Source organism: Mugil cephalus, chromosome 18, assembly GCF_022458985.1.
Source record: "Mugil cephalus isolate CIBA_MC_2020 chromosome 18, CIBA_Mcephalus_1.1, whole genome shotgun sequence".
NCBI lineage: Eukaryota > Metazoa > Chordata > Actinopteri > Mugiliformes > Mugilidae > Mugil > Mugil cephalus.
The window spans coordinates 5,730,505-5,748,241 of NC_061787.1; the positions used below are offsets into that span (position 1 = coordinate 5,730,505).

The following is a 17,737-nucleotide window of genomic DNA, read 5'->3' on the forward strand; positions in this document are numbered from 1 at the left end:
GGCGAGTTTATTTTTAGCATCCAATTATTTAAGTAAAATCTAATTTATTCAATAATGATAAAGTATTAGAAGTAAAATTGTTACATATCTTTCAAAGTAATTAGCTAGATATACGTACTATATATTATTATATATATTTTTCTAATTCTTAATCTAGAAATTAAAAGTGTTTTATATAAATTATTGTAGGCCTGACTCGTTTTTATTCGTTTATCATTTTGTTTTTCAAACGGATTGCAATGTCCATCCTTGTAAGAGTAAAATGCTAAGCGAATATACAGAACTCTGCAAGACAAAATGCGTAAAACTGACCCAAAACGCGAACCAAAATAATCGGAAATCTCAACAACGAGCGAGACAAGTTTCATTTAGATCGTTTTTTTTTTTTTTTTTTTTTTACCCATTTTCTCAATGAAGTTTGGAGCGCTCGTGTTTATTTACCACTTCCAACCCATAACAGCGGTATCTCCTCCGTGTGGATGGGGGGGCTGTTTTCATATGGAAATGCTCGGGAACCTCTCTCAATCAGCCTCGGAGAAAGCGGGCTCGCTGTGGAGAAGTTAACGGGGTGGGTTGTCCCTGACTAAATGGTATTCCTATGGGGGCATTGAGATGCATGAGGCTGAGCTGATCCCTGGCCAATGGGAGGAAGGAGCCGGGGAGCATCTTCAGCAGACCTGGCGTGCGTGCAGGAAAAGTTGCCCTCAGATGACCACTGACCAACACAGGGGAGGCAGAGGTCGGGGCAGCGCACATCCTCTCTGAACTTCACACTCCGCGCTTAAGGCGTCCTGCAGAATTTGGAGATTTGTCCGCAGTGCTTGATTTTTATCTTAAGGAAGCTGTTTTTTTAAAAGAAAAAAAAATGTGGTCTGTGGACATGACGGAGAAGACAGCATTGTAAATTTGCTCTGATTTATTTCACAAGGTAAGCTTCTTTTCCACTTTCAGAAATTATTTGCTTCGTATTTTCCTGTATTGACTTGCATATTGTTTATAAAAAGTAGTTTATAGATTACTAGACTATAAGGCATAGGCTGCTATCGGAGCAACACATTACAATTTGCCTTTTCTTAAGAATAAAATGACGCACGGATCATTACGCACTCCTTACCACAATCCCCCCTTTTCTATTTCCAGTAGCATTTTTTCTTTTCTTTTCTTTTCTTTTTTAATTATTGAATAGTAATCGCCCCAAGTCCATGAAAAGCTTCATTAATGTTGACCTCTGCTCTCCGCGGCTGTTCTTTAATTAGTGTCATGACCCTGGTTTGTCTCTCTATTTACTGGCTGATTGGTAAACGGTTCCTAGAGAAAAACACACACACCGTGCTCGAGCCTTTAGTCATTTAAAGCCGCTGATGAACATTTGATGTGTGGCTGTGACCTCTCAGCTGGAAATATTGCAAAATCGGCTGAGTCTGATTTCTCTGTGGAGCTCTATCCCTTGTCAGAACCCCCCAACAGCTTTGTTCAATGTGTGCCCGTTATTTTCACCTGCAGCATCTCAGTTTGATGTAGATTTTCCCAGACTTAATCTTTATGTAATATGCATCTTAATTTCCTTGAGGATTGTGCGTTTGTTGCACTAATATGTCACCTGAGCTCTTCTCTCTTTATTGTTGAGTTTACTGCTGACGCGTGTTCATGTTAAAGTAACTCAGGCTCAGGTGTGGTCAGCCGCTTTTGATGTCATGTTTCCTTTTTTAGATTTCTTGCATTAAACTTTTATAACTCACCCCCCACTTCCTCTCCCACCCCCCCTCTTGCCTCTGTCTCCACTCAAGGATACGCACATACATACATCATCTCCTCCATTAGAACCTTTGCTCTGTCCGCGCTGTCATGTCGGTGTCCCTGTCCAGCATCCCTGTAATGCTGAAGGAGAAGAGCTTCCAAGCCGGTATGCTGAAGAGCAGCCCTGCCCGGGGCTTCTACCCTGCGCCTCTCCCCGGCCCCCATCACTACGTGGACTTCTTCCCGCGGACGCACAGCCTCCTCCACCCGCTCAAGTCCCTCGGCCGTCTGGTGTCGGACACTCAGGCTTCCCTGCCGTTCAACCTGCCCGGCGGGGTCCCTCCGTTCTTCGGCCAGGGCGGCCACAACGCCTCGGTCCTTCACGAACACATGTTGAGCGCCTCCGGCATCCCGTATCTGAGCCAGATGTTGCCCGGACACCCCCTGCTCCCCAAACCGGAGGAGCTGGCCGCGGTGGTGACCGAGCACGCCGCCGGTCCGCTGTCTTCAGACTTCAGCAGCCCGTCCAGTGAGAGGTGTCCGTCCGCCTCGTCCTCGGCCAACACGCCGCTCAAGGAGAATTTGTTTCGCCTCCGGGCCGCAGACCTGTCTCCAGAAAAGAAGGGGGCGTCTTATAATTTCACCCAGGACGACTTGTTCATGGTGCTGTACGGTTACTCGGGGAGCCAGGAGCGCAGTGTGGGTCACGCGATATCAGGAGTGTCCTTGCCTGAAAACTCAGGTGAGACTATAAATACAACAAACTGATTTGATTAAAATTTGACTGGTGCGTAATAATAAAACTGTATGTAGATTCTGCGAGCTAATATGCAAAAATATCCCAAATAAAATCACTCTAGCTGATAATACAGTTAACAAAAAACAACTCATTAAAGAAATCATGAGTAAAATTTTACTCAAAATTCTAAAATTTGTTCTCTTTTTCGTTTCAGTTTCTGATTCCCACATCATCCCACTGGACACAGAAACACTTGAACTCCCAGAGGGTAAGCCGGTGCAACTTTTTTAATATATTATTATTAATATTATAATTTTTTATCTCCTGTAACTTCGGCGCGTCTTCTTTAATGAACACTTGACTCTGTGATGCAGGGATCACCGTCCTCCAGGCTGCTTGGGGAAAAGCCTCACACTGTGGAGTTTTCGCGGATAAAAGCACCATCCCTAAAGGCACACGGTTCGGACCTTTCCAAGGAAAACTGGTCAACACCAGCGAGATTAAAACATACGATGACAACACCTTGATGTGGGAGGTAATGTCTTGAATTTGCTCGCACAGTCCTGCTAGAGTTGATTCCTCTTTTGCATAATTATCTTCATCTTTACATTACTCCGCTTCCTCCATCAGGTGTTTGAAAACGGCCGGTTGAGTCATTTCGTGGATGGCAGAGGAGGATCGGGGAACTGGATGTCTTTGGTGAAGTGCGCTCGTTTTCCCGAGGAGCAGAACCTGATCGCGGTGCAGGTCCAGGGTCAGATCTTCTACGAAGCCTGTAAAGAGATCCGGCCAGGCCAGGAGCTTTTGGTGTGGTACGGAGACTGCTACATGCAGTTCCTAGGGATCCCTCTCACCCTGAAAGACCCCAAGGAGGAAAACAAAGTTGTCGCTCACTCTGAAGGTCAGAATTCAACATCCTCCTGCGCGCAAGCTCTTAATGTAACCAGTTTGATTTACCAACACACTAAATTCAATCTGCGCTTTCTACAGATTCTGGCGAGGGGTTTAAATGTGACAGGTGCGGGAAGGTGTTCGCCTACAAATACTACAGAGACAAGCATCTCAAATACACGCGCTGCGTGGACCAGGGAGACAGAAAGTTCCCCTGTCACCTCTGCAACAGATCCTTCGAGAAGAGGGACAGATTGCGGATCCACATCCTACACGTTCACGAGAAACACAGACCTCACAAGGTACAAAGCACTATCTTGCATTAAGTGAAGCAAGTTCACACACAATCCTCCATTATATTATATTGTGTTTTTACACCTCTGCGTAACTGGAGCTTTTGGGTGGTGCTGAAAGAACAGCTCCCTAAAGCGTCAATTACATCCGGGTGCTTCAGATTTTTTATTAGGCCTCGTAAAAAACCTCACATAAAAGCAACATAACTAAATTAGAGACTGTAAATGCGCTGAAATACATAAATTGTTTTGTGCTTTTCTGATCCGCAGTGTTCAGTGTGTGGAAAGAGTTTCTCTCAGTCATCCAGCCTTAACAAACACATGCGCGTGCACTCCGGTGAACGGCCATACAAGTGCGTCTACTGCAATAAGGTAAGATTTTCATTTTTATTTCTTTTTTCCCCAAAGCAAGTTTGCTGTAGCTGTCTTCCGAGTTATTCGGATTTAGGAAACTTTATTTGTCCTCGCTGGACAATTTAAAATACACATGAGCATCGTGACATGCGAAAAAAGACATTTTTAAAGATAGAAAATGGCACAGTATTTAACGAAGACTATGATAGAAACTTTCGAAACCATCTGCCGCTGTATTATCTGTGTTAAATTTAAAGTTGTTTCGTCTTCATGACGCAGGCGGGTATTAGAAAAGCCTACATTATTTTAAAAAAGCGAAGAAGAAGACCCCCATAATTAATTTTGTTTAAACAAATCTTAAATGGACAAAATGAGACTAAAAAAACATATATAGGCTACAGCTTAAAAAATAAAAAAATAAAATAATAATAATTAAGAAAAAAAATATGAAGAAGAAGAAAATGCACCGTAACGAACAAAACAATGCGCAAAAGATAAAAATGAATGTCTTCTTTCTGTTAATGGACGTCACTCTCTTTCTTTAAAACCACTTCGGACGGATCCATTTCGGGACTCCTAGTTTCACGGTGCATTTGGCACGAGCTCCTCATTATTGTCCCTCGCGGCTGGCACGCTCCGCGGAGACACTTCCATGCTAATTAGCGCCAGATGTACACCCACCGCATTGTCTTCCCAGATAATACTTTACATTTATGGCGCTGGAATGAGCAGAAGTTTTTTTGGCTTCTTTGTTCGCGACATCCTCCCACTTTTTGATGCACCCCGAGGACTTTTGTTGTGGTTTAAGCTAATCCTCTGTCACTTTATCTGGACCAAGAGGCCACGAGACCAACTCTGAACGGTCAGTTTTAGGACTAGCCAGCGCGTGCTTGGCTGTAAAGAAACAAGAAATATTATTATTATTATATTAAAATAAATCTTTTAACAAATGTCTTTAAACCTTATTCATCGATAAACTAAACGTGTCTAAATGTGTATATAACGACATTTATTGGAGGTTTTTTAAAAAGACTTTCCTGTTCAGACAGGCCTTTCCAAACTGTTCTTAACCTCCACAGTCACTGTTTTTTTTAGAAGCTGTTTTTGTTTAATAATTCCTAGTGTTTTTATTGTGTGTTCTGGGTTTTTACTGTACTTTGTAGCACTTTTTAATTAGCTGATTCACTCTGCTTCCCGTCTCATCATTTCACACAGATATCGCGAGATGCTCCATTATTATTATTATTATTATTATTATTATTATTATTATTATTATTATTATTATTTCCCCAGTCTGCGGAATTAAACTGCAATTAGTTTACTGGAGGAAAAACACTGCTTGACTTTGAAAAATATCCTGACATGAAGAACTTTTTTTTTTGTTGAAGATGTGTCTTGAGCGAAAAACAGAGTAAAATTTAAAGGAAAACTCTTACCTTACTCTTTAACCCCCCCCTTCTTTCCAGGCCTTCACAGCCTCCAGTATCCTGCGCACACACATCCGCCAGCACTCCGGGGAGAGGCCCTTCAAGTGCAAGCACTGCGGGAAGGCCTTCGCCTCCCACGCCGCCCACGACAGCCACGTCCGCCGGACCCACGCCAAAGACAAGCACTATCCCTGCGAACTGTGCGGAGCGACCTTCCAAGACGAGCAGGAGCTCAAATACCACACGAAAAGCCACGCACGTAAGAGACTCATTTTAGCTAAACGCAAATAAAAGATGTTTAATTTTGTGTATAAAGGATTTTATGTTGTTACCTGAGATGATAGAAACGTATAAAACAATATACAGAAATGTATGCAATCGAAAATTAAGAAGACTAGAAATACATCTTATAATAATTATTATCATTATCGCCATAAACATGTGTCCTTCACTGATACACGTGTTAATGTAGTATTTACATATATTGTTTTGCTTTCTTTTTTATCTATAATTTACATGTAAGGCTGCAAAAATAAATATCATACATTACTTCCGCACTGAAAAACTCGTTATTTACTGCGATATTTGCTTCCTGTGCAGGAGGACAAATCTCGGACACCACCGTTCTTCCGTCTTCTCCGGACAGTGGACTACAGGAGGGCCCACAAATACAGAAGAGCACCGGACAAAACTTTCCTTACACCGGCTTGACGGTTTTAAATCCCGAATATCGGCCCTGGAACTAGGCCACGTTGTGCGCAGTGAATGATGTTCCCGTTTAATTTATATTTATATCTTTAGTTTTAGTTTAGACACCAAGACACTAACTTTGCGGTTAGACCATGAGAGATAAAATTAAGTAAGGCATACATGAAATCTCGAGGCATTTCTTTCAGTCATTGCTGCTTATAAAAAAAAATAATAATAATGAAAAAATAAATAATAATAATAAATGTACAGGCCTATTTATAAATCTACGTGATAATTTAAATCGTCAGCCAAATGCTTTTATTTATATAAATATGTTGTGTGTTCTGTGGCTTAAAGCTTTCACTCTGCAACAGTTTTCCGCGTCCAGTTTTGTTCCCTAACATTAACAATTATTAGTAATATTATTATAATTATTATTATTGTTACGTTGGGTTTTCTTAAACTACCGCTTAAAAAGCAAAGCTATTTTTATCGTTGTAAATCTGAGCCTATTTGTGTATAAAGATAACGTGTTATTTGATCTCTTAACTTATATGGTATGATAATATTTTTTACTGTAATGTGAGGCTTCAAAAAAAAATGTCATGGTTTGTCCGCTTTTTCATAACGAATAATAAAATAAGAGCATGGAAATAAGATGCTGTTTTGTCTCTGTGTCCCATTGTAGAAATTCTTTATTGAAAATCACAGCCATGGAAACGAATGAATTGGTTTAAAATAGATTTAACTGCAGAAAAACTGTAACTTAAATGCCATATATATTTTATTTATTAATTTCTGTAGTTATAGTCCTGTCTTCTCACCAAATATGTCCAATCACTGCAGCTAAAAAGAGAGCAAGGAGAAAAAAAAATGTCTTAACGTCCTAAATGCATGGACGGTGCTTGTGTTGTGTTGCATGTGTGTGTTTGTGCACCATGCATGCAGCACAATCTACCGTCAGGGCATGTGTCCCTTTGTGCACATTTACTGAATTGGAGGTGGCATGCTCACAGTAAAAAAAAAAAAAAAAAAAGTGAACAAACCCCACTGGACCGAATGAATGACAATGGAGGGGAGGCAGTAAGGTGGCTCACAGCTCCGCCGCACAAAGGAGCTCCCTGTGACTGACATCTGCCCTCACACTGTCACAAACTGTCCCACATGTGTTCCCCCGAGATCAGACGGGAAGATAAATAGATAGACAGAGAGGCGGACGGATGGATGCGTCTTTGGGGTTAATTTGAGGAAAGCCCCAATTGGTACTGCGTTGGTGGCGGTGGCATGGGGTCTGACGGATGACACGGTGTCCAGGCTTTGTCTTCTGTGTGTTGTTATGTCACCTTTAACCCCTGGGTCACCGTACCTCAAGATGAAGGCGTGTAGTCACAACACTACTATGATGCTGCTGCAACTGTGTCTTTTTTTTTATTTAGTGGTGGAGTTGCAGCAAAAAAAGTGAAACAAACTGATTAAATTTACTTAAATAAATCCAAAGTTGCAATCAGATCAGAGTGAATTAAGGACACAGATAATATCTTTACTGTGTGCAGGGAGGAGAGCAGCCTCTCTGTTTATTTCCTGATAACGGATGGGCAGCAGCCTTCAGGGTCAGGGGTCACCTCCTCTCTGAATGTTTAACAGCCTCCCTCTCCCTTCAAATGGCCAAAATATGGATGCTTGAACAAGTGTAGATCAACCTCCATTGGATCGGCCCCTCCCACGTATACAGCCCCTGAGCCACCATGAAGGGGCCCCGCTGTGAAAAGAGAGCCCCTTTGTGGTCTTCATGGGAGCGCAGGGGTGGAGGAGGAGGAGGAGGAAGACGGGCCAAGAAACAAAAAAGACAAAAAAAAAGAACGGCAGAAGGAGAAAAGGGGAGAATGAGCTGCCAGAGCTGAAATAGTGAGATTGTTAGCGCGCCCGCGCTAAAAGACTGGTTTTACTAGCAGCTCTCTGATTAAGGCTGATTAAGGGCTCCGGCGTGGAAGAATTTTTTATCTCGGTCGTTTATATGGATTGATTTCACACTTAAACCTCGTGGCATTTTAACAGGGCCTCTAAAGGAGCATCCATCAGGCAGGGTCATCTCTATATTAATGTTATATTAATGATAGACGTTTTATGGCTTGTAGATATCACTCTGAGGTTGATGCAGCAGTGATGAAGCTTCGCTTGCACCACTCAAATACATTAATGTGGTCGTAACTAACGTCCGCGTTTGGATTAATGAATAAAGTTTATTTATATAAAGAGGAGGATGCTGCAAGTGGAATCTCCTCTCCTCTCCTCTCCTCTCCTCTCCTCTCCTCTCCTCTCCTCTCCTCTCCTCTCCTCTCCTCTCCTCTCCTCTCCTCTCCTCGTCCCTTCTCCCCAGTCTGAGCTGAGTAGTCAGATGCTCTGATGTATTAGCTTCTATTGATTGCCTAATAGCCGTCAGTGTGTCTTATATTGTGTGTGTGTGTGCGTGTGTGTGATGTTGAGGCTATCCCCTTGTTCCAGACAGGCCTCAGACTTTCAGCTGAGTGGACTCATAAACCAAAACCACACCAGCCCTGCGTCCATCTGTGCCTCAGTCCGCCTCAAACCGCACGGAAACGCAGCCATGATAAAGATAAAGTGGAACTTACTTTGTCAAGTCTCTTAACTGCGAAGCGACAACATAGATAGACAAGATAAGACAAGATAAGATAAGATAAGATAAGATAAGATAAGATAAGATAAGATAAGATAAGATAAGATAAGATAAGATAAGATAAGATAAGATAAGATCTTTAATGATCATCTCAGTGCAGTCATATTTGTGCCTCTGCATCACCAGAACAAGAAAAAGAACACTTCTTTCCACAGACTTGTATGCATTTGTATGTGCATCATTCACGAACGCGAAGTTTTGACAAAGTTTTAAGTTTGTGTTTAGAGCTTTAAAGGAAACGCAGCCACAGTTTATGGAAATGCATTTAATCGTTGCAGGAAAACTCTTAATGACTCCATCCTGCTGAGGAGATGAGGTGACATCACAGTTCTCAGTTTGGCTCCTCTAAACATAGATACTTAAGGTGAATCAAGTAACGCACGTTTAATCATCTTTGAAACTGGATTCGAATGTAGATTTTTTTAAAGTTTTCAGATCACGTAGAAATGCAGCTTCACCCACCGGAGGCCACAGCGTTCGCCTGCGACTTCTCCTTTTAAAGAAACGTTCGAGTTAAGTCATTTAAGTTTGAATGGAGCCGCTGAACTGCGCCTCCCCCTCCTGTGTCCTCAGTCGAGAGATGAGGCTGATCAGCTTGTGTCCTGCCATTCATGCCTCCGGTTGGGGCTGTTGTTACGGGGGGGGGCCAGTGATTTCCACTGGGACGGTGGACAGTACAGCAGGAGACACGCGGAGAGGCTCAGTGGCCCGTGTGCTGCTGGACGGATGAAAGGCAGATCAAACACTGTCTGCAAAGCCTCTCCATATTGCTCCCGAGTGTTGTGTATCTTCTAGGTGGGATTGATGCTTGAGGTGGGCAGATGGCCTTATCCTTCTCTGTGGGGGCTGGTGTGAGGTTGCACTGTGGTCCCGTGGGGCAACATATTTGCAGATGCACAACCCCCATCTATCTATCTATCTATCTATCTATCTATCTATCTATCTATCTATCTATCTATCTATCTATCTATCTATCTATCTATCTTTGAACTATTTAACCCCTGATGGACCGCTGGGCTTCTCTCTAAAAGCCGATTCTTATGCAGCTGTGCTGAGGGGAGTAGATCTGCTTGTAGGTTGACATCTGCCTTTGTCATTCGGGATGTTGCGTAGAAAGTGTTTCCAGGCTCCTTCTCCCCGTGCGTCGCGCTTTACAATAGTTCCCCCCCGCGTGCTACTTGTGTGTCTTTATGCGAAAGGCTTTTGCCCGGGCCTCCGCTGTTATTCCTGTGGGTGATGAAGCTGTAGCAGTAGGGTAGTGAGTAGAGGAGCTACTGTTACAGCACTCCCTCCCTCCCTCCCTTTCTCTCACGCATTTTCTGCCTCCGCCTCACCCCACCTTTCTCGTTCCGTCGCTGACGTCGCTCGTGCCGCTGCACTTTTTCTGCAGTTGCGCCCTTTATGAAACAGAAGTATGTACTGTATGTGTTGCTCCCTGGTATGTAAGTCCCCTGTGCATGGTGCACGGTGCACGATGCATGGTGCATGGTGCATGGTGCAGGACACCCCTGTTGTGCCGGAGTCTATTCTCAGGCGAATGTTCCTCTCTGCGGGGCGGTGATTGTGCTGAAAAGCCCTGTGATGTCTTAAACCGATACTTTTGGACTCTGGGACCACATGCTGCTGCGACCATTGACTGAGGGACAGAGACATGCTGGTGCATGCCTGCATAAATCAAAGGAGTTTTTCACTGAGTCCATTAGTGGTAAACGCTTCTACGGTGTTTGATATAGTTGAATAGTTAAATATTACAAAGCCGACCAGAAGTCCAAATTCAGTGTTTTGCAGGTTTCGTGCTGGAGAGAGAGAGCGTGGTGCGGTTTTATAGTCTTGGCCACATATCTTATCTTTCTGGAAAGACGTGGGACAACTAATTGCTGAGACGTTGAACGTAACTCTTTCCTGTATCTGGAAAAGATTCCAGAAGGCCTCAGCAAAAGGGACATATACCTCTTGAAGATTTTAATAGTAGCTAGTAAAAAAAAATGCAGAAAATGCAGTTATGCAGAAAATGACCTTTACCCTGCTTGTTATGTCCCACACAATGATATCTCTTGATATCTTGTTCAAGTCAGAGCGCACTGTTTTATGTACGTGCACCTTTTCATTTCGTTTTCTTTCCGCTGATACCGTCCTAACCCTCATTTTCTTTGTGCATAATCAAAAATAAAGTATAAAGCCTAAGTACTTTCTGTCAGTGAAAGAATCACAGCATCTGTTCCTGAGGGGAGGATTTACAACATATGGACACTGTACTCCTTCCACATGCACATCCATGCACAGACAAGGTGACCTCCGGGCGTTTAAAGATGTTTGCTGTTAGTCCAGCTAATCCTGACTAAGCTGTCCATTTAGATGAACACTTAGAGGACAACACTCGTGCATGGAGTCCATGCTATCCCGTCAAACAGAGATGTTCTTTGAATAGGGGAGGGAGGGGAGGGGCGCGTGACTTCTTCCTCACGTATAAAGATTTAGAGATATAGCCTTACACTGTGCGTGCTGTATTTTTTATGACTGTGTAGCGAGGAGAAATGACATGAGCGAAGGAAGTGAGAGATGTCTTGAAGTGGATTAGCTAATAAGTACTTTGCTCCCTTCGTCTCTTCTTCCTGGAGAATGCACAATCACCAGCCACAGGAGGACAGCCGGTGATTGATTCCCCCACTGACCATCATGAGAGTACAGGAGTGAGCCGTACTATAACACCACCAGCGCAGACTAGTGAATGGATGCACACTGTACTGTACATGTGGAGACAAAATAATAAAAAAAAAACATAATAACCTGCACCTACATGCCTATAAAGTGGTGGACAGAGAGAGGGGGTGTCAGCGACAAACGACTGTCGGTCACATTAAAGAAAGCTAACAATACATAATGAATGGAGGTAAACAGTGTAACATATTTTGAGGGGCGGGGCTTAGCTGGAGGAAAAACATTTCAAACGCTATAGCCTGTAAACACCAGTTTGCATATTTCAACGGACTGTTTTGGCGAGAATGGACGAGGAAAACGCATATTTTAGAGAATATACTGATAGACTCACTCCCCGAGACTGTAGGTGCCATTTTACAAAGATGTCTCTGACTGATGGGACTATATTCACTGACCTCTACACTCTCACTAACTGGATGGACAATTTGACCGAAGGAAGACACAGAGGGGACAAAGTCTGATCTGTCTTTACCAAGTGAAGCCTCTCCAACAAAGATATTCCAAGAAGTGTAACCACTGTGGAGGGTAACATAGTAAATGCAACTTCTGCTTGAACGCCTAGCTAGTCTAGTAGTTAGCATTAGCATAGTCTCACTCCTATTCTTTCTTTTAATCACGTTCAGCCAAAATTTTATGATTTCATGTGATAAAACTTCAAGTTAGTGTTTTTGCTTTTCTGGTTTTGGCACCAAAAAATACAGCAAGACGACATTTTCATGGTTAAAAAGTGTCAGTGTTTGCCTCAAGCTTCCCTCTGTTTTGCCTCCAGCTAACACCATGACGTCACAGTGACGTAGGCCTTGAACGCCCCCTGCCTCCATCATCTGCTGCTGTCCTTCTTCAAAGTAAAAACACAAGATAGTATTATATCAGCTAGATTCTGTGTTATATAGTTTGTCTGTGTATAATTTCTTCGAATACATTTTAAAGAACGTAGGACCTTCTCTAACAAATGAAATTAAATCCAAAAGTAACCTGACGAACAGAAACAGGAGCTCAACCGGAAGCTAGTGCAGATATTTTTATTGATTAAATGTTTATCTATTTATTGATATCCTCTTTTTTAAGGATTTACCTATTTTCTTTGCCTTTTAAAAATAAAGGTTACGTAGTGCATGTTGCTGTCACATCTACACTTCCATTGTTCATGGGACAATTGACCGTGACCCCAGGCAGCTCCCCGAGGTCTGCGAGGTCAAAGGGGAGAAGAAGCCGAAAAGCCCCAGGGTGTGGACGCTCAGCAGCGACCTCGACGCTGGAATGACTGTTTAAGCACCTGATGCTTCGGTGCCAAACCTCAGCGAGTGTGAGGCTGAAAGGTCTTAAAACCGCTCGCCTGGGAGGACGGAGAGGTAATGATTCCACAGAAACGCGCGTTGACAGTGATGGAAATGAAATCTGTGAAGAATGAGGTGACCACGGAGTGCACTACCACAGCTAAGAGTGTACTTCATGGTGTCATGGTGTGCCGTGCTGCCGCGTGTGGACGTTCCTCTTTGCTTCATGGTTGTTTTCTTTCTCTTTTTTCTTTTTTTTTTCGCTGCCGCAGAAAGCGTCTTGACCTATCCACCCCCACCCCCAGCTCTGAGTCGTGATGGCTTTTTGACAGTAGAGCTGGAAGACAAATGCCCCCAGCCTGCTGAAACATTCATGAAGCCTTATGACCCTCTCCTCCACCTAATGTACCCTAACAGGCCTTTACGGCTTCTCTCTAGCCTAGCGCCACCTTAGTGCTGCTTCCCGGCATCTAAGTTCTTAACACCCACTGTTTTTTTTTTTTTTTTTACATCCTTCAGGAGTTTGCTGGAGAAGCTATGTTAGCAGACAAAGGATTGCTGCAGGTAACCAGGCTTTAGTCACATGTCTCCACTCTCTGTGGGCGCAGCTCAGGCCGACTTACGCTTCCAGCTCTGCGTTGTTTCCTTCCTTCTCGTTTCTCCGATCCATCGCATGTGGTCGTCGGCAGTCTTTGTAATCTGAATCCTAAGGGGGGTGCATTGATCTGTTAAGATTGTCACTTTAAAAAAGCCCCATTAGGGTTTTGAGGGTTGACAGTTGATATCAACATCCTTTGGTGTTGTGACAGGTTTAAATGACGCAGAGAGCGAAAGAGGGAAATGTTTGCAAGGGTAGGAAGAATGAGGATTTAGGATGGGAAGCTTTAATATAGTGTTTGGAGGCAGAAAATGTGAAAGCTGATGAGATAATTTCCTTCTAAATAAGATGATGGAGGCAACATTTTACAAAAGACAAATATTGAAGAAAGTGACCTCGCCTTGTCATTGGACCGTGTCCTCTGTGTGTGTCCACCCTGCGTGTGTCCACAGGGAGATCTGGCCTGTGCAGTGTGTTTTACTATTCTCCTGGCCTCCCCACTGTGTTTACCTCTCCGTGGTAAAAAATGCCATATGCTAAATGGGCTTGTGTTACGGCTCTGGTTTCCAGGCGGACCATAGGCCCCACGCACTCCTGCCTCCGTCCCAACGCACATCCGAGCTATATCTGAGCCTATAAAGTGGAGCTCCATTGATCTGTTTATGCTTTTTTAACAATCTCCTACACATGAGATTCATCTCGGGCCGCGCAGACAATCTTCTGATGGTCATTGATTCATCTCGTAACACCAGACCAATTAATTAGCGGTAGCAATCGTTGCCGCCTTTCGGAGTCAGTCCTTTTTTTTTTCGGAGCGTTATCCATAAAATCACGACTTCTGCTCCTTTCAATAATGCAACTTTTATAATTACTGTTCGGTGAAGTAGACCACTCTGTTTCATTTTAACTGAACGCCGAGCACATATTCATACGAACTGCGGGTCCCAGACGGAGTTATTGACAACGCTCTTATTGACCGAGATAGAAGAAGTCACAGAAAATGCCTAAGGATACGGTAAGAGTCAGCCCATATCTGTGATAATGTGCCTCCCATCAGGAGGAGAAAACTGCAGAGCTCCGCAAGAAATCTCCTCACTTCAGGATTTATTTACTAATAGGGATACGGGGCCGGGATTCAGACTAAACATTGATTATGTTTAAAGCAACCAGCCCTATTTTTTCAGTCTAAGGGTGCAGAGACGCATGGCACAGCAAATATATTTCCACTTTTAGAACAAATGATAATTTAATGTTCTCAAATAATGGTTTTACGCATCATTTTTGTTCAAGTTTTGACAAAAAATAGAAAAAAAAAGGCTGTGAAAGCACGAATAATGATAAATGTCTCCTCAGTTTCCTGTTTTTTAAGTGAGCTTGGCTGTTAAATATGAGCACCAGAGTTTTTGAAACATTTCCATCAAATCTAGATATGATGAGCGGAGAGTAAAACGCACAAGGATGCGATGGAAGTGAATTAGTTCGGGCTTTCTGTGTCGCTCCAGAGCTGACTCTGAGAGTGGGCCACGGAACATGGTTAATGGTTTGACATTAGCACCCCTCACTGCATCACTTTTCTAGCTCCGACTCAGCTCTCCTGCCGCATCGCTCCGCTCCGCATCGCTCCAGCGGCGGATCAATGCCTCTGAAATGGAGCCGACCTGCAGTCACATTAGCGGCGCTCGCATCGTCTTAAGGGGCTCTTCCCGGAAGGCCTTCCAGCTCGCGCACGCTTCAAACATACAGGGGAAACAGAGGTCAGCGCGGGCTACCCGAGTCTTACCGTGCAACGCGCTGTTCGGTAAGGACCCCGGCAAAAACCAGAGAGAGTTTTCAGGCTTGTTCAGAGGGGATATCGTGTGATCTGAAGCTTCCCTGCAGCAGGAAGTGTCTGTTTTCTTGACATGAAATATGAATCAAACACCTTCCAGGGCTCTTGTCTGTGTGTGTGTCTGTGGGGTGGGGGCAACCGCAATACATCAATACTGGCACCTCTTACCCCAGCCGCAATTATCAGTATCAGAATGAGGAGAGAGGAAAGGCGTTTTTCTTCCAGACACATGGCACCATCCTGAGTCATAGTCGCTTATTTCAGGGATCGAAATGTCACCTTCAAACTCTTGGCCTCTGTGAAGGCGTCACACAGGTTTCCATTGGAGGCCAAATTAGCTCCGATGATGAGCCACTCATTTGTAAAGGCCCTGCTGGAGCTGAAAGGCCTCCTCGGGGGAATAGGGTTTAGATTTGTCCCTTGTGAATCCCCTGAGAGGAGCAGACCTCCTGAGTGTAAAAGAGGGAGTAAGTCCGACGTGTGAAGGGGATTTTATACAGGTGGCGGCTTAGACGGAAGGAGATTATTGAAATGTTACCGTCATCTTCTCCATGGCCTAAACCATGTGGGAGTATTTGGGAAACCTGTGTTCAAGCTTTTTATACACAAGTTAGCGCTCAGAGTATCAGGAACTAAATGCATCATTCTTGGGGCAAATTAAATTATTGACAGAAATCCTGTGTTAAATATTAAAATGAATGACATCATTGTTAGTCAAGTCACTGTTGGACCGTGATAGTAGATAACAAGTTATCATGGAAGAAATACATCATTAGCAAAGATACCTAACCTACCTCACTGGTACGTTTACAAGAAACGAAAGTAACTGACTGACACAAGTTTTAATTTTAAATATAACTAAATGTAGTAGGGAAATCTGCAAGCTGCGCTGTTTAGCTTCTCTTCTACAACGTATGCAAAATAGAGCTGCGTGCACGGTACGTGTGACTACGGGACAGATATCATTTAAAAGCACAAGAAACTAAACTGGCTACTGGTTAAAGACAGACTGTTACACTCACCGATCATTTTCACCAGTACTGAAAATCATGAATATGTCACCAGACATGCAACGGTGGGAAACTACACCTTATCCAGAGTGTGAACAAATGCAATAAAAAAACTAAATTATCTACAGAGGGATGAAAGAATCAAAGTTAACAGCAACATAAACCAATTTAAAGTATTAAGGAAACAGTATCTATTGCAGCAGATAAGATAAGATAAGATAAGATAAGATAAGATAAGATAAGATAAGATAAGATAAGATAAGATAAGATAAGATAAGATAGTACTTTATTGATCCCCATTTGGGAAATTCAAATGTTACAGCAGCACAACAGTGACCAGAAAGAAATTAAAGAAATTAAAGAAATTATACATAGAGAAAGGAATATATTTATAGATTGTGATAACATACTCACCGACTATATTCATGGGTCTGTTAAATCTGGGATGTTCGGTTTTAAGGGTTTATGTAAATTTTGTGTTTCTGGATGATTGCATAAACTACTGTTTATGTGTTTTTGTTGATATACAGTACTTGTTGAGAGTCAGCTGGCTGTGACATCACGTGCATACGCTCTGTACAGTGTAGGCAGGGAATTTCAAAAAATGCTCCGAAATTGGAATATAGTATAATTGCTAGGATGTTAAATGTGGACATTGAGGTAATTGTTGCAAAAAAAAGCAGATTATTGTCCAAAAAAAAAAACCTAAAAAGGACGAATTAGGTCACAAGTTGTTATTGCTGGTGTTGTACATTAGGGATGAAGGACCTGCTTCTTGCTGCGTGGCTGCATATGTGTGTTTACATTTATAAGTGCATTGATCGTATGTATTTTTTATTTGGCATGAGCCCTAGGAAGAGCAGCGGGGATCCAAATAAATAAACAGATGAGTAAACAAACGGTAGCTGAGACTAAAGTGAGGATCAGTTCGGGGCCCGTTTGAACTCCTCGAGTCGAGTTCATTTCCTGATTTGAATATTTTAAAGCGTGATGTGCTCTGACCGGGACAAATTACGCACGGGGAGAAGAAAGTCAAGGGAAGAAAGCTCTAAATCCTCGGCTACAGAGCAGAGAGCAGCCCCGGGAAAATCAATCCACCCGTGCTCCTCTCTCCACCGAGCAGCGGGATTGGTTACACGCGCTAATCATGTGTGTTGATTCCACCCGGAGTCGCTGGCATGGAGGGGCAGCGGCGGTGCGGCGGTTTCCCTTCTGTCCTTGCAGCGTTCGGGCCCAGCGCCTTATTGATCAGAATGAGTAAGTTAATAAGCTTTAGACTCATTCATCAGCAGGGTAGAGACTGGAACTGCACACGGCAGGCTTAATCAAGTCATCAGTGCCCGTCAAGCATGAACACAGTAATTAAAGGAAGAGGGAACATGGAGGCGAGTGAGGAGGAGGAGGAGGAGGAGGAGGAGGAGGAGAAGAGCAGGGGTCTATAGGGTTCGCCTTGAGGAGAGATAGAGAACTTCAGTGCTCC

General features: G+C 43.3%; 1 protein-coding gene across 1 annotated transcript; it reads left to right on the forward strand.

The window, feature by feature from the left end:
• Window positions 1–343: 343 nt before the first annotated feature.
• On the forward strand, window positions 344–6,723 carry prdm14 (PR domain containing 14). The gene is made up of 9 exons (XM_047568495.1): window positions 344–928; window positions 1,788–2,479; window positions 2,691–2,744; window positions 2,851–3,011; window positions 3,107–3,377; window positions 3,467–3,669; window positions 3,931–4,032; window positions 5,481–5,700; window positions 6,042–6,723. The coding sequence occupies exons 2-9, from the start codon at window positions 1,846–1,848 to the stop codon at window positions 6,185–6,187; spliced, it is 1,791 nt and encodes a 596-aa protein (XP_047424451.1). The 5' UTR covers window positions 344–928; window positions 1,788–1,845; the 3' UTR covers window positions 6,188–6,723.
• The last annotated feature ends 11,014 nt before the right edge of the window (window positions 6,724–17,737 follow it).

Coding starts and splice junctions, on each gene's coding strand:
- prdm14 (XM_047568495.1), top strand. CDS start 1,846: ATGTCGGTGTCCCTGTCCAGCATCCCTGTAATGCTGAAGGAGAAGAGC. Junction 2,480..2,690: donor GTCCTTGCCTGAAAACTCAG/GTGAGACTATAA, acceptor TTTTCGTTTCAG/TTTCTGATTCCCACATCATC. Junction 3,378..3,466: donor AGTTGTCGCTCACTCTGAAG/GTCAGAATTCAA, acceptor CGCTTTCTACAG/ATTCTGGCGAGGGGTTTAAA.